The sequence below is a fragment of the Sinocyclocheilus anshuiensis genome, unplaced genomic scaffold (genome assembly GCF_001515605.1).
Source record: "Sinocyclocheilus anshuiensis isolate Anshui unplaced genomic scaffold, SAMN03320099.WGS_v1.1 scaffold1024, whole genome shotgun sequence".
NCBI lineage: Eukaryota > Metazoa > Chordata > Actinopteri > Cypriniformes > Cyprinidae > Sinocyclocheilus > Sinocyclocheilus anshuiensis.
In genome coordinates, this window is record NW_015552843.1 from 2,146,081 (window position 1) to 2,163,464 (window position 17,384).

The 17,384-nt window shown below is 38.7% G+C and overlaps 2 protein-coding genes across 10 annotated transcripts in view; both read right to left on the reverse strand.

The window, feature by feature from the left end:
• Positions 1–9,990, reverse strand: part of LOC107668032 (adenosylhomocysteinase 2-like) — a 31,116-nt gene extending 21,126 nt beyond the window's left edge. Inside the window, exon 1 of the mRNA XM_016459759.1 lies at positions 9,495–9,990. Within this exon, the coding sequence (XP_016315245.1) occupies positions 9,495–9,680 (186 nt within the window). The 5' untranslated portion in view covers positions 9,681–9,990. The remainder of the gene's footprint in view (positions 1–9,494) is intronic.
• Positions 9,991–10,871: 881 nt separating this feature from the next.
• LOC107668092 (nuclear transcription factor Y subunit alpha-like) overlaps positions 10,872–17,384 on the reverse strand; it is a 10,130-nt gene continuing 3,617 nt past the window's right edge. For 5 of the 9 annotated variants that reach the window (XM_016459881.1, XM_016459876.1, XM_016459877.1 and 2 more), the window contains exons 3-8: positions 15,963–16,109; positions 15,597–15,728; positions 15,283–15,385; positions 14,928–15,100; positions 13,549–13,722; positions 13,036–13,460 (exon numbers count right to left, since the gene is read on the reverse strand). In XM_016459881.1, coding sequence (XP_016315367.1) covers positions 13,254–13,460; positions 13,549–13,722; positions 14,928–15,100; positions 15,283–15,385; positions 15,597–15,728; positions 15,963–16,109 — 936 coding nt within the window. In that variant the 3' untranslated portion in view covers positions 13,036–13,253. Of the gene's footprint in view, positions 11,747–13,035; positions 13,461–13,548; positions 13,723–14,927; positions 15,101–15,282; positions 15,386–15,596; positions 15,729–15,962; positions 16,110–16,804; positions 16,936–17,384 lie in introns of those variants that run through there. The other 4 variants (XM_016459880.1, XM_016459882.1, XM_016459874.1 and 1 more) reach the window with 4 other exon arrangements.

Sequence of the window (17,384 nt, forward strand, 5' to 3'; positions counted from 1 at the left end):
GAGATGGGCGGAAAATATATATTTCAATATTTTCTCTCGCAGTATATCATTGGGTAATTATACTACATATATTTCGGCATCAGGGAGCTGCTATTATACCTGCCATTGAAACTGCTTTTGAATGCACGATCGCTTTTAGTTTCACTTTCGAGATTCGCGATCGCACATACTCTGTTTATACTATGGAGCAGCAGTACTTACCACACATTTTACAAGATTAGATGTTTTATCAGTGGTGCTCAGAATCTACACATCATTTGCCATCGTCCACAGTCATCTCTCCTACTTACTCTGTTTATGTGGTAAGTGAAATTTTATGTACTGTAACAGGCAACCGTTAGCAAACATTATTTGTTATTTAATTCAGAAATACAAAAGGTACTGTAAATATGCATTGCTGTCAATTTTAATAGTTATTTATGAATTACTTTACGTATTACAAAACATGAAGCACTTCTTCTTCTTCGTCGTCTTGTCTGATGCACTCAACCAAGCGTTCTAACCACGACCTCGCCCCTCCCCACCCCCCAACCATTCGAATCTCCGTAGGTGGGAATTATTGTAATGATATTCTAATGAGCCGCTTTGTGATATCACAAAAAACCCGGAAAACAACGCAGTCCACCATCATCTTGCTGAAGTTTCCACTCTGTGTTTCCTTACTAAACATCAGTGACTGTGATATAAGCGTCATACAGTCGCAGTTGTGAGGAGCTTAAATGTGCAAGAAGATGCTGGAAAAGCAAAGAATGTGCAGGATTTTCCTGAAGAACATCAGAAGAACCAGTCGGATGGAATCCTATGGCAGTTATTATGGTGTCTTGTGGAAGATGTGTAACACACACTAGAAGCATATAATAATAACTGCATAGCGACGCTCTGGCGACTGCTCAGAACACTGCAGCTGATCTTCAGAAAGCTGTCGCTCTCGTCGTCTCATGAGCGCTCAGACAGGGTTCAGTGTAATGTGTGGCTTCACAACAGTAAAACAGGATTATAGTCTAATTACTCTCTCCTACGCTTCTATTACCGGCTCCACATGACTCACGCGCTCCAGGACCTGAAGGAGACACTGGTGGCATAAAACTGCTGATTTATTTAATACGGATCAATGTTTCAGCAGTGATGTCATAGTTAATTAGCGTCCGCCTGATGTTTGTTTGCAGTGTTTAACTCTTTCCCCGCCAGCATTTTTGAAAAAAGTTGCCAGCCACCACCAGCGATTTTGATGATTTTCACTAAAATTTTATGGCCTCCAGTATATTTTGCTGTATGAATATTTGAATATGCAATACACACCATAATAAAGATCAGAGCCTCTACTTTTAAACATCCGTTTTATTCTAGCTTTCTTTTTTTATCAAAACTTAAATATAGGTAGGTTTTTTTAATAAAAAATGCATTATTTTCAGCAAAAAGGTGAGAAAATCACATTTTTATCAAAAACTACATCTGGGTAATATTCAGTACGATTATCAAAGCATAAATCCAGTAAATCGCTTTCATCAACACCTCCAAAGCTTGCACAGACATATACCACTTCCTGGATCAACATTTGACTCCGTAACATTATGCAGTTTTCATTTATATGCTGTATTGCTAATGATCGCATTATTTTTCATATGCATCTGTTTACATAAGAGATCGCTTGTTTCTCCGTCCTGTTCACGTGTGTTTTTGTTCGGGAGGTTTTGTACTCGTTCAGAAGATGTGTAATAGCGCCCCGAGTGTATAACAGTGAAAACACGAAAAGCCGTAAAAACTCGTCTTTGGCGGGGAAGCATTTTTTCTAAAAGACGAGATAACTCGTCAATGGTGGGGAAAGATTTAAGCACTGATTTAGGACATTCTTCATAGGCAGCAACTCAAATGGAGCTCCTCACAGAAAAGACCCAACTTACCAATTGACTACAAATGAGTTTTCCATTAGCATGTTGCTAAGCTAAAAGCACAACACCATAATAAGCATATAGCTACACACCACACGTAATTATTAGGTAAATTAGCACACTTTTAAGCCTAAACATAACTACCTTCATCAAATGAATCTATCCATCTAACTGAATACAGAGGACGATATCCGCTTCGTCATGCCTAGAGCTGATCCGTGCTGGTCGCTGAGGAAATACATCAACTTCGCGCTGTGGATCGCCAGATCGGCTTTCACCGTGGACGAAGCGGAGTCCAGCCCGGGGTCATCACATGTGGTTGCCGCAAGCCCGACGGCCTCCGCTCACTCTAGCCGCCGGCTCTTTTGGAAGGACATGACTAGAAATCAGTGATTAAGTTGTATTTACAACACTGTTCCAGAACAGTTCAACCCAAATATTAAGATGTGTGCAGCGCATTTTATGGAGGACTGTTTCCTGATCCTGGGAGAGTAGACTACAATGCCGGCTGTTCTGACTCACAGACTGTAAGTATGTTTTTATATATAAAGGATTTGCCACTGATGATTCAAACGCGAGTTTTGAGCAGTGTAGAGTAGCACTTGTTGTTTTTCATTTCTCCGATCACAAATGCAGACATGGTTTTATGTTTACGCAGCGCGATGCAATGCAGCGCGTAAAAAGACAGTATAAGTCATTATAATCTGTAATTATGTCCCCACTGGATGCAACAAATGCCTCGTTTATAATGGGTTTTAATGTTTTTGTCTCATCGCTCCGGCCGGACACGGCATCACAGTATGGTAAGGGGCGTAACATTTCCGTCACACGGCCAATCACAACGCACTGGATAGCTGGCCAATCAGAGCACACCTCGCTTTTCAGACTGATGAACTTTGTAAAAATCAACGTGTTTCAGAAAGGGCATAGAGGAGAAACAATAATGTACAATATGTGGAAAATAATGTGTTTTTTGAACATTAAACCGCATAAACACATTTCATTACACCAAATACACAAAATAATGTTCTTTTTAGCAACGTCATATGACCCCTTTAAACTTCAAAATATATCCTTTTGTGTACCACAGAAGAAACTCATAGAGGTTTATCTATTTCTCTTTATCCTGCAATATTTATATATAGTGAGACTCTAAGACTTTGTTTTCATTTTTGTAATCAATATTTGTGTAAGTAGAACTATTGTCCTCATATAATTGGATGCTTCATGAAAAAACCTTTTGAAAAATCTAACCAAAATCTGCTATATATTTTATCGTAAAGTTAAAACAATAAAATTGAGGCAGCATTAGTCTCTCTCTCTCTCTCTCTCTTTCTCTGTCTATATTACCTGTAAGAGACTAATGCTGCATCCCTATTTGCATACTATCTGTACTAAATAGTATTCAGGATTAGAATTAGTGTGTCCCAAAGGTACCGGAATGGTCTGGTGGAAATTCAAAATGCAGATCCATGCACACTTTACCAGCTAATATTGCCCACACAACCCATTGCACAATGAACAAGGATTTGATTATAACTACAAAACAGCTGCTACAAAACAGCCATTGACTTCCATATTATACTATGAAAGTTAATAGCAACTGTTTGGTTACCAAAATACCTTCCAAATATTGTCTTTTGTGTTCAGCAGAAAAAGACTAATAAATTACATGAGGCTGAGTAAATGATAATATAATAATTATTTTTTGATGAACTATCCCTTTAAGTAGAGAGTGATTAAGAATCAATATTTTTTTATGTTATCCACATTATATTTCATCTGCAACAACACTGTGAACTTTTATAATGATACGTTTGGTCATTAACTTTTAAAAGCATCATTATGCTAACACATGACCATGGCTAGCAGATCAACGTGCCTCTTCATTTCTCTCCAATACGGTAGGAAATCAAATTAAACGAAATGTGGATGATGTTAACAGTGACAAGATGATTGACAGGGCAATTTAAACAGTCATAGAATGCACGTAACTAAGCAACAGAGCGTCCGTTAAAGAAGCAGCTATGACGAAGTAGTATGTCCCAAAACTTGCCTACTATTCTTCTACATACTCAAAAGTATGTACTTTTTCTTCACAAAAAGAGTACATACTTTTAGGGCAACAGTGCCAAGATGATTGACAGGGCAGTTTAAACAGTGACAGAATGCACATAACTAAGTAACAGAGCGTCCGTTAAAGAAGCAGCTATGATGAAGTAGTATGTCCCAAAGCTTGCCTACTATCCTTCTACATACTCAAAAGTATGTACTTTTTCTTCACAAAAAAGAGTACATACTTTTAGGGCATAGTATAAGTAGGCGAATTGGGACGCAGCACGTGTCTACACCGGATGCGACAGTTGTCGTGTCATGTCGCGCCATGCCTCATCATCAGCTAAAGTCTGTCTACACAAGGAATTTGGCTACAGTTGTCGTATTCCTTTATTAGACAATGTCAGAGGCGTCTTACCTGGGCTACGGAGAAGAAGAACTGGACTGTTGCCCAGTGGTCCAAAGTCCTCTTTTTAGATGAGAGCAAGTTTTGTATTTCATTGAATTTATTTAATACACGAGTTTCACAATTTGAGTTGAAAAACTTTTCCACGATATTCTAATTTATTGAGACGCACCTGTAGTAGGGCTGTCAGTTTAACGCGTTAACTTAATTAATTCGTTATGAAAAATAACATGATTAAAATATTTTAACGCAGTTAACGCACTGGCCCCGCCCCCGCCCCCAGATCTGTGTCATCTTACCTTACATACAGAGTTGACTGTTGACATATGATGCAGGGCAACAACTCCATAAATTCAGTTATGCCCTAAAATTCAAGATATTAGTGCAAAAAATGCCTCTGTATGAGTTTTTGTCTCATATATCACATGATAAGTGATAGCCTATCACACGAGCAGGGAGAGCATATCACACAAGTGCTGTTTCTGTCCTTAATATCACAAGTTTAAATGTGATTTTATACAACAGTTCAGTAAACAAGAAGTTGATATTGTTATATTTTAAACACAATATTATGTGAACGCAGATGAGCCAATGGCAGTCGAGTATCAGTTGCACGGGGAGCGGAACTCTGACATCTCTTTGGACAGGTTTCAGCGCCATAGAGAAACATGGGAAGATCTGAAGCTCGCATCGGTTTGATGGTGTTTATGCTACAAAAATGGAAAAATTATGTGCCAAGGGTACTTGTAACACTAATTCCAGTTATCCTGAGAGGATTGGCAATGTAATTTATTTTATTCCATTTCCTAAATCCAACCAAAACAGAGCAAAATGTCCTTAAGCATTCAACCCCAATCACAATGTAGACAAAAACTTTCATTTTCTGGTTGTCATACTCTCATTAAGTTACACTTTTCATCTGCTCAAGCAGAACGTTAATGTCATCTTGTGCTTCAGCAAGGTATCTCTGGCTAAAACTAGCTAACGTTAGCGTTAAAGTTAGTGAGTCCATGCTAACTTACAAACCTAAATAGCGAACTGTTCTCACGTCATATACCGTGCAGTGAAAGTCAAAAACACATAAACGAAGGTCTATATTAGAGTGCCTCTCCATATTAATCTGGTTAAATGTAAATTAATTTAATTTTACTCTGCGGTATATGAACGGTGTTGATCCTGCATGTTGTCATTGCGACGTAATCCGTTGACTCATATTTCTCGTTCACTGAAATTCCTCGGTGCAGCGCTATTAGCAGCGCATGCGCAGCTTGGTGAACAGCTCTGTGGACTATTTCATCCTGTCAAAGAATGACTAAACCTCGAGCCAATAGTCTTCGAGTTTGAGATTTGACGGAGCATGTGATTTGTTGAATGTAGTGAACGAATACGCCCTTCACTGAACGAGTTTCTTTTGAGTCTGAACGAGATCGAGAGATCTTCTCATTTGTGAACGAAATGACCGAACTGGTACATCTCGTTCGTGAGCGAGTTGAATGAACTGGTACATCTTGTTCGTGAATGAAATGATCGAACTGGTACATGTCGTTTGTGAACGAGTTGAATGCACTGGTACATCTCGTTCGTGAATGAAATGACTGAACTGGTACATATCTCGTTTGTGAACTAAATAAATGAGAGTGTACCGGGTCAGTCGGCCATTAGCATGTAAATCTCGATCAACAATCAGCAGAAAGCGGATGCAAAGCGCAGTTATAGGTACTGTGCACGCTTGTTTCTCTGGCCACAAAAAGAAGTATTTCAAACACTCAACTATGTTATTAAGTTATTTTGGAGAAAAAGCATGTCAATAAATGATATCTTTGTTGGACAACAGGTTTGTAAACAGGCTCATACACATGCAAAACTGTATTGCACATGTGCTACTGTAGTACATTTATTCAGACCGATTTTTTGTGCACTGTACAGCCCTAACCAAACCAGTTACAAATTGTAAAAGGAGCTCCAGCTCCTCATTTAGCGATATAGGCTACTCCTCCTCAATTTCACGTCCGCCTTCCGCGATGTCGCTCCGCACTGTCGCACACAGAAATATGTCAACAACTACTAGACTTTAGCGTTATTATCGCGGGAAGACTAATTCTTATCGTGGGGAGAATTTTTACCGGTATATCGCAAACGATAAGATATCACCCATTCCTAGCGATAGGTCAATTGTTGCGCGTCTCTGAACAACACAGCGGTGTTTAGTTTCTGAATGAATCCGCGTTTTGAACGAATCGTGTGAACCAATGATTCAAAGGCAGATTCATAAAGAGAGACATTTACTTAATTCCTGAATGAATCAGCCGTTTGAACGAATCAACTGAAGACATGTACCGCCACCTGCTGGCAGATTTAGTTTCGTATTTAGAGTATCATTTCATAAAAAAATAAAATAATACAATTTATTATTATTATTATTATTATAACATTAAAGGGATAGTTCACACAAAAAAAATAAACTTCTGTCATTTACTCGTCCTCTCGTTTCAAACCTCGAACACAAAAGAAGGTATTTTGAAGACTGTTGGCAACAAAGCTGTTTTGGTTACCAATCAATTACTTTTATTGTTTGAACAAGAAATACTGAGATGTTTCTCAAATTATCTTCTTTCATGTTCCATAGTTTATGTTTGGCCGTAGCCTACATTTTTATGTATAATAAATTTTGTTAAATCAAATCAAATATTTCTTTCTAAAGCTACAATTTGTAATGTCTGCTTGATACTTTCTCATTTAACACAAAAATAGTTTAAAGTCCTGATATTATACAACTCACAGTGTCATAGTCTAATGATGACCAGACTGTGACAGAGTTTTACCATTAACAAGGCTGATTATTAACAATTGGCCTAACATGATTTGGCTGAGAATGTGAAACTTCTGAAACACTGTTTAAAGACATAACAGCAATCTGCTCAGCCAAGTCAAAAATAATCGCCCTGCAAACCACTTGAGAGAATTAAATAATTGGGCTCTGAAGTGACGATGGTCTAACGTGAATAAATGAAACGCGATCTAAGCTCTCTCAGATGACTGCTCGGTGTAAAGAGACCCTAATGGCAACTCAAGCACTGAAGCAGGAACATCGGTTCAAACTCTCAATGCATCCATTCAGTAGAACTGGATGTGCAACCAATAGCTTCCCTGAAAATTTCCGGAAATTTGATCTAATCTCCAAAACTATGTCCATTACGTATAACAAGCAAGAAATCGGAAACAAAAGGAGTCATTTCATTATGACGGATGTACCATAAAGAAACATTGTGTGAGTCAAAGTACACATAAGAGGAATAGATCTATTCAAAGAGACGAAGAAACTGATCTCCTACTAAAACTAAATGACAGGCTGAATGTTTGATGAGAAAACACAGAACAATCACAATAAGGAGAGCCCAAGGTCAGAGCAGGGCTCTCAGCAGGTAGGGCCGGACCGTGGCCCCATGCCAAGTCTCGGTCCGAGAAACAGGAGAAAATGTTCCTGAGCGATACATGTGTCATATTTCTCAGCTCAATGCAACTTTCTTTCACAATGTTATCAGAGCCTCCTGCTCACAGAGGGACAAAGCTAGCGGAGGTACAGAGAGAGAAACTTTCTCACACCCTCAAACTGTGAGGAGAAAAGGATACGATTACACAAAAACTGTGATTACTAGGGAAAAGCACTGCCAGCACATAGACATACAAAAGAGGGAATACACAAGATCAGAGGTGGAAATAGATGAATGCATGCACTCTCAGAAAAAAAGGTACAAAAGTTTTCACTGGGGCAGTTTTCAAAAAGCACACCTTTGTACCTAAAGAGTCCATATTGGTACCATAAAGGTACACATTAGTACCTAAAGAGTCCATATTGGTACCATAAAGGTACATATTAGTACCTAAAGTGTACATATTAGTACCTAAAAGGTACAAAAGTGTACCTTTTGAAAAGGTACCACCTTTTTTTCTGAGAGTGTGCTATATTCAAACCATTGAGCATGTCTCAAGGGACTCCAGCTCTTATGAGGCAATTTGTGAGGTGAACACATTATGTTAGGGTTGGTATAACAGATAAACACGAAGAACATAGATCTGCTGCGAAGTAGCTAGACTTTAAACATTAATTCAGAAATTATTGGATAAGATTTTACAAGAAAATACTATTTCAGTCTTTCTACTTAAAAATGTGATGTTTAACTGAATGTGTTACTTGTCAATTCTTTGTAATCATCTGTGAAACATACTAGGGAAAATTGTTTTAAAGTAAATCATACACCAATTTTTTTTCAGTACTGCACATGCAGTCTTTTTTCCAAAAACGCGCACAAGTGCTAAATGTTGCTGTTGAAAGATTGATATGAATACTTACAATTACACACTATCCAAAATCCGATTTCTGAAATATTAAAGAGTAAATGTGAATGTCAGCACTGAATTTGATTTGGTGCTGAGTGTAATGCAGCTGAAGAGAAGCAGCAGAACAGCCCTTGGCTCTTTTGTATAACCAGCTAACAACTCCATGAGTGAGTGGGCAGAGTATATTGTGCCTCTTTTACCACCCACTCACACACACACACTTCAGAGGGCCACACTGAATACATTTTCACAACCTGGACTGGATCATCTTTCCTTTCCAGAGTAAATGATCTACCTACCTACCTACCTACCTATCTATCTATCTATCTATGCTGCATCTTCACTCTTTGATCTTTGCAGTGAAGTGCTCTGACACTGTCAGTTGTCCTACATGCAATTCTGGGGTGATTTTTTTTTCTTTCTAGGAAATCTAAAGACATTTATTTAAAAAAGTATTTCTCCACATTTCCTTTAGCTTATATGTTAGATTCCAGCGTCTGACAATTTGTAAACTGCAGTGGACAAAGGTCGGTGACACATCTGTGACAGATGTGACAGTCGGAGCAGCTCAGGGAAAATTACTGGATGCGGCGAGAAAAATAACTAAAGAAACGCTTGAAATATGCGTCACGTGACTCTAATAGGCTCCAGCACACCTGGTTCAACTTTCACCGGGGATAATCGTTCCTAATGATCCCAGTAAACTGAGCAATATGTCCCAAACTCAAGTGCGATGTTTTCAGGACACACATAATGTGTGTTTGGCCCATAAACAGCTAGCTGGAGAAAAGACACGTCCCTCTTACCTTTTTCATGGATTTGTGGGTCGGGACCGCAGTGAATGCGGCGGACAGCTCGCCGACGTTCATGTTCACGTCGCTGTTCTTCGTGCCTGTCATCGCGGAGTATTTCTCTGCAACGTTTTCGCTCTCTTTAAACTCTTTGCTGGCCTGTTTCACCTCCAGCTTCACATCCCCGCCACAGTCTGTCATGGCAATCTATATCTACGCGCTTTCCGAGCCGTTGACGGTGGTTTTACGCGATAGTCCTTCAGCTCTGTTACTGTAACCTTTCGATTCGTCCTTATGTTGCTGGAGCGCTTCAAAAGCTCCGACTGTCTCGAAACCGTAAGGGTTGATTGCGCAAAAACGTCTGCAGAAGAGGAACAAACTGTCGAATGAGGATAGAAAACGGATGCTAGTTTATAAGAATGTAATATCACTCAAGCCGCAGTGGACCACAGATTATTATATTTGACTGTCCAGTTGACGGCCAGCAGCAGCATCAGCGGTGGGCGGGGCTTAAAGGCAAGCACCTGCGCTCAGAGGAAGTTGCACGAGAACTGTCTTAACGATGCATATACCGTAATCTGTCACTTTTAAGCCCTTATTTTAAACAGTTCTTGACGAAAACAACTAACCTCGAGAAAATACATTAAAATTTGTATATAACATTACCTATCCGAGTTGAATATGTTTTGAGAAATGTATTCCTCTTAAAACTTACTCAGAATGATAACGGAAAACAAATACGAATAGAATGACCTGCATATTATGGGATTTAAACTGACAAAAAAAAACTGATATAATTTACTCAACCCTCATGTTTTTTCGAGACTTACTTTCTTCTGTGGGACACAAAAGGTTGCATCTTTTCCTTACGATGAAAGCAAACGGTGAGTGCAGGGAACATCTCTTTTTGTAATCCACTAAAGAAAGTCATACAAATCTGAAACAGCGCAAAGATTAGTAAATGATGACAGCTTTGTCATTTGTGTGTAAAATATTCCTTTAAGTCCCGTATTATGCAGTCTTCTGGTTCCAATTTGCATTTAAGGGAGAACTGTCGCTTTAAAACTTAACCTTTTGCCCCTCCTTTTCCAAGATAGTATTCCTCTTACCTAAGCTGATATGTAACTCTCGTTTATTTGTTGTAAAGAATATATTATTTCTCAGCAATGTTTATATATATATATATACAAATAAATAAATGTAAATAATTGTAAGAATTACTGGGCCCCAGCCCCACAGTTGAGAGCCACTGCTTTGAAATATCTGATTTCAATCGCAGCTAAATAGATTAAAACACTGAACTGTTTGAATTAGGATCATTTACATCCTGCTTGCGCTCACACAGATTATAATAATAAAGACAAGTTCACAAAGCATGATCTTTCACAATGCGTTTCACACACAATTTTTATCAAAATACAGGTTAGACGACTTCAATATCCAACATAACTCAAAGAGTATTTGCATTTCCATGTAGGAACTAGATGAGCCAGGAAGACTGACTCGATACACAAACCTCACTCAAATTACAAATGACTATTGTACACTAATGTAAAATGACTTCATGTTATGGGTGAAACCTGTATAAAAGCTTGGGAAACAAGAACACATTATACACCCGATGTTTCCTTGGTGATGAGGGCTCATTTCCGAAAAATCTTGCCCTTTTCGTCTGTATTGTTGTTCCCAATGCTCTTTTCCCCATGCCAAACATCTACAATATGCTGAACAACACGTCAACCTACATCATTTCCATGTACCTTCCCACTTATAAGTTCATAAACCTGACAAGAACTGTCCATAATGCTAAAAAAGTAGAAAATCAAACAGCTCGCCTTGGTCTTCACTCAATTCATTGCCAAAATTCTTGTTTGTTCTACTGCCACCTCATTACTAACTGCGTTTTCGCTCTCTCTCTGTGGGTTAATTTACGCTTTGCTATTTAATTGCTTTTTAAACCGCAAGCTGAATTCATTACGCTGTACATTAACAGTAATGGCTCTATGTGTGTCCTCTGGAGAAATACAAGACCACAGAGAGAAAACAGATGGGCCCCTCATTTTAGTGGAAGACATGAGACAGGAGGAACACAGGCCATGATGAATTAGGACTGAGTGTTAGTGTTGCGTTGGAGACAGTGATTCACAATGGTGAAAATTTGGGCCTTCAGAGTCACTTAAACAAACACAGTAGAAGTTCTAGTGCTATGACACCCGGATCATCTGGGCCACGGCCTCGTCTCCGGTCTGGTTCTGGTCCTGTTGCTCCTGCAGGGGAACGGAAGAGGAAGAGGGTCAATCATTACCTTCACACCTAATTCAGATATGCTTCACTCAGTACCTCTAAACACATTTCACACACAAGCGTTTTCACTAGGGTTGGGACACCATGATTTATAGCATCAAGAAAAGCACCGAATAACCAAGAGAAAGCAAGCTGTCACCTCATGGATTTCCGAGAAGGGCAGCTATTTAGACTTCTGTTCTATAGAACTGTTTAACGTTAAATAAAATAAAAATGACTTGACAAGACTTGATGAACAGGAATATGCATCACAATACACAGTTTACACTATGGTTCAAAAGTTTTAATGTTTTTGAAAGTGTCTTGTGCTCATCAAGGCTGCATTTCTTTGATCAAAACTATGATATATTAAATACAATGAAATATTATTATAATTCAGAATAAGTGTTTTATATTTTAATTGTATTTATTCCTGTGATCGCAAAGCTGAATTTCAGCAGCCATTATTCCAGTCTTCAGTGTCATGTGATCTCATTCTAATATGTTGATTTGGTGATCAAGGAAACATTTATTGTAATTATCAAAGTTGAAAAAGTTGTACTGCTTAATATATTTGAGGGACTGATACATTTATTCAGGATTCTTTGATGAATAAAGTTCAAATGAACAGCATTTATGTGAAATAGAATTTGTAACATTTACTGACACAAAGAAAGATAATCTTACTGATCCTAAACTTTTGAACAGTAGTGTAATTTGGTTACAAAGTGTTCTTTTTTTCCAGTGAATCTTTTGGAAGTCAGTCAGAATGTTTATTCAGAATAAAAATCACAACATGTGACAAAAATGAACACTGCATAGGCATGAAATCCAAGCACAAGGACAGAACCAGATCCAATCCAAACAAAAAACAACAACAACAGAAATGCTTCCTCAAATGAAATGTAGAAAACAACAGAAAAACATATATATTCAAACAATGTTTCTTTCTTTTTAACGGGTCCCTCAAAAATTCATTTTCATATTTTTTATGCAGTGATTTCATAATTGAAACTGACACAGTTTGCCAATGACAAGCATTCATGCTTTCTTAAACCGCCATCCTGTTAATAATAATAATAGTGCTTGGATCAAACAGACAATCACGTGATAAAGTCAGTCACATCGCATTAGCAATTCTCAGTCTTGAAGAGCTGCATCAACAGAATGCAGGACATATCAGTGTTTTCATCCTGATTATGTCATGACAGTGAAGAGATTATCTTTTTCTGTTAAATATGGCAGAAATGGAAATCCAAGTTCAGATAGACAGGTCATAAAATACCACACAGCAGATTTAGCAGATCATGCAGTCTGTACGCACGAATGCTTAACTAGCAATGAGACATGATGGGACAGACTCAAGCAGCCAACAAGCACTGGAAAAAGCAGGAGGTGATGCGTGCAAGAGCAGCCAATGACAGCATGTCACACAAAGAAAGGAGCGAGAATGAATCTGCTAAGGAGCTCAATGAGAGCAGAGATGAGCGTCTACGCGAGGGGCGAAGTGTGTTCGGCCAGCCAATGCGCACTTGTGAGTTCGGTGGCATTGCGTAGGTCTTCCTGCTTGACATGGCCCTGCGCTCTCACCTGCATGGCCAAGGCCATTTCTTCTTTCTCTTTAGGTGAAAAGAACCGTCCCCCGTCGCCACGCTTCCGCTGCATGGCGTGTTTGTGCCGTGACTCATGAAGATATTTCTGTAGGAGAGAATAAGGAATCAGCCTGGATATGAGGCATAGTTCATGTCAAAATGCCTGTTTTGGCATTCAGAGGAGGAAGACTCACCCTTCTTTCTTTAGGGATCTTGCCCTCTGCCTCTAACTTGGCACGAGCTTGGCGTCTCTTTAAGATACGATGATATTGCTTGGCATTAACATACAGCGGCTCCTCTTCGAGCATCTCGGCCCCTGGCAGAGGGATTCGTTGGATGGCTGGCACAGCACCACTACCAGGCACCATCTGGCAGAGCGGGCAAGAAAGGGGCACATAGAATTAAATTCAGTCTGCTGTCCAACACATAAACATCTATTTGCAAATGTAACAACTTCAATCAAACAAATCAAATCAAATCAAATTATTAGCAATCCAGTGATCAGTCAGGTGACAGCTAATGCAATATGGACTGAAATATGACACACTAGTGTGAGAAAAGGACACCCACAGAACAGCTGAGTGCATCATTTGTGAAGAGATGACAGGCAGACATCAGCCTTACACTTGAATCAGTGCTAAAGATTAACACAAGGAGGATGGAGGTCACCACTTTCCACTTGCTTCTGAGTAAATCATCAAATTCTAGTAAGATTCCTGAAACTACGATTTTTTTAAGACACTGAATACTATTATATATTAAAAGAATAGTTTCCATATATATTCTCTGTCATTATTTACACCCTCATGTTATTCCAAACCTGTATGACTTTATTTCATTAGACACACACAAAAAAAAGAATCCTAGTCACTTTCTTCATGTAATGAAAGTGAAATCAGGGATCTAGGGTGACAAATGACAGAAAGCACCATTCACCATTAATGTCATACAAATGGCCAGTTTGAATTCATATTTGAAAATATGGCATGATATTTAAATTCAAATCTTTTTAAGTCATAAAATAGCTTTTTGAGATAATGTAGATCACTAATAAACTTCCCCTCCTCTGTACCTCTCATATCTCATTCCCACTTCTGCATATTCAAACTTGCCACATCATCATCAGTTAATCTGAAACAAAATCATCTATGATGACTGTTCAAATCAAATTGATATCATTTTATCTAAAGGTGTCAGTTTTGAGTTTGAGTGAATTACTTAATTTTTTTGATACTCTTATGGTACTTTTTTGTCATTTTAAAACTTGACAGACCAGATCCCAGATCCAGATTGTTTTCTTTGTAACTTTGTAATTGTAACTGAAATAAATTAAAATAGAAAATATCAGATTTTATATATATATATATATATATATATATATAGAGAGAGAGAGAGAGAGAGAGAGAGAAAATTACTTAAACATTTGGAAAAACATTTGGGTGAACAATTCCTTTAAGGTAAAATCACTTGTATTTCTGCATGTGAAAAGGCAAGCCCAAAGGTGATTGAGACTTAACACTGCATGCACACCCCCACACTTTTGATGATTAATTAAGGGGATGGTTTAAGATACCTCATCAGGAGGTCTTACCATGACCATTCCCCCAGCGTTCACCATGTTTCCAGAGACTGGCAGGGTAACGGTGACTGTGCCCTGCCCGCTGTTGGCTGTGGAGGTGTTAGCAGCCCCTGCTGCCTGGACAATCTGAGTGCCTGCCAGGGTGCCTGCTGGGATGGTGATCATGCCTATGGAGGGGAAAGAACAAATAGTTCTAACCTGAATAACCTTCAGTACAAGTGTGTAGAAAGGTATAATCATGCTTGTGAAACCGTGACTGATCATCCATATAATGTTGTTCATGCCAGATTTAATGTACATTAATAGAAGACAGATAAACCAGGTGTTGATATTGTATGTATTTAAATACCCTGCTGCAGAACTGTGCCATCAGCATTCACGGGCTGGTATACAATAGTCTGTCCTTCAGCTGTTTGGGCAACCTGCTGTCCCTGAACTGTAATCTGCTGCCCCTGTGAAACACAACACAAATTCATTTATATAGTCCATACAACAAAACCTGTGTGAAGTAATAAAATCTGCCTTATCGGCTGCACAAACTATGGTCATTATAGTTAATAGGGCAGCAGCATGCTCCCTCTTTCTGGGCATGAAAATCCATAATATTTCCAAATCTAAGTATAGTCCAACTAAACAGAGAAGAGAATAGAGTATGTTTGAAACCTGGTTCTGGCCCGCAGTAATGGCAGTCTGAGGCTGCTGTATGATGATCTGTTGAGCCTGACCCTGCTGACCCTGCAGCTGCAGAGTTTGACCTCCCTGCAACTGAATCTGACCCGGCTGAACCAACTGGATCTAAATATACACAAACAAATCAGAAATACCACAATACAACCACACAATATAAAATAAATGAATTTTTGCTTAATAAAATATGTGCATTCATAACAATAACAATTCTCAAGTCTTATAAAATCATCAACTATGAGCATTTATAAGATATTAAGATCATTTTACTGTTAAGTATATGACAATCTATTGATCTATTGAAGTAGCTTTCCCCACACTGACGAGGAGAGTTGCACTTACCTGCTGAAGCCCTTGAGCTCCAGACATGGGCACCTGCATGATCGTCTGGCCTTGAGCTCCAGACATGGCCTGTACCATGATGGGCTGACCTGAAGACGTAATCAGCTGCCCGCCACTCACCTGGACCATCAGCGGCTGACCCTGTACCTGAGCGCACACATACACTGAACGTTAGCATGGGGCCAAAGGGTCAGATATAGATAATCATCAACACAATATTAGACCTGCACATGCAGCTGTAGGCATTACACAGGGTATATGGCAACATTTATTATGGAACCTGAAAAATCCAGCCATGTTTTTCAGGTTAATTTATAATAAATAATACTAATTAATAAGGGCCCTTTAATTAGGGCTGGTGGTAACGGCTGTCATGAGGTAGATCGATTTCCATTCCATGTTTGTATTTTTACACAAACATGATCATAGTGAGAATCCACTCAAAAGACAATCATGCAGTTCATCAAAATCCATACAGTGCTGTGAACTGATATGTGTTTGATCAGTGTGAAGTGGTTATAACGTGCAACACACACTGAAGACAAACACAAGTGATCTTATAGTACTGTCTCCACAGCTATTCTACAAGCTCTTCTTTATAAATTCTGTTCCAGACACATTAAAAGAGGTGAATCCCACTTAAATGGGATTTCCCATTAAAAGAGGTGAATACTCCTGAGCAGTTGCTTTGAATATGGAACATGGCAAAAAGCTCACTGGACGACCCGGATCATGATTTGTTGTAAGTAAAAGCAAGTCATGCTGGATGAGCTCACATCCTCACAGACAGTGTGACATGACGCATGCAACATCACAAGCCTGAAGGTCGGAGTTCACACAACTACCTGGAGCGTCTGCACTTGCTGGCCTGTAGCTGTAGCGACGGGTGCTTCTGTTTGCAGCTGTACTGCTGTTATGGTGCCATGAGCCTGTGAACATTCCCACATCACACCTTGCTCTGCATCATCTCTTACAGTACTACTAAATGCACTACTATTGTTTGTGTGCCTTATTTTATGCTTCCTAAGAGTTTAGCAACTTTCTTAATAGGAGGAGCAAAATCTTCCAGTATTTTTTATTTACTTATTTATTTTTAAATTAATTAATTAATTAATTTTTATTTGACTTTATTATTATTATTGTTGTTGTTGTTTTCATTCAAACTATACATTTTGGGAAATTTACCAGTCACTTGGTGGAACCTTTCAGTGAAAAAAGAAAGTTATTACAGAGAAAGAAAAGGTTACTACATTTTGATTCAAAATTAGTTTTCAACAGAATAACATGTACTAATAAATTGTTCACAGCAAGACCAGTAGCATGCTTTAAGAAAGTAAGCAGCATCAATAATCTCAATGAATTTTAATTTCATGTTACTATACTGTGTGTGTATATATATATATATATATATACATACAGTGT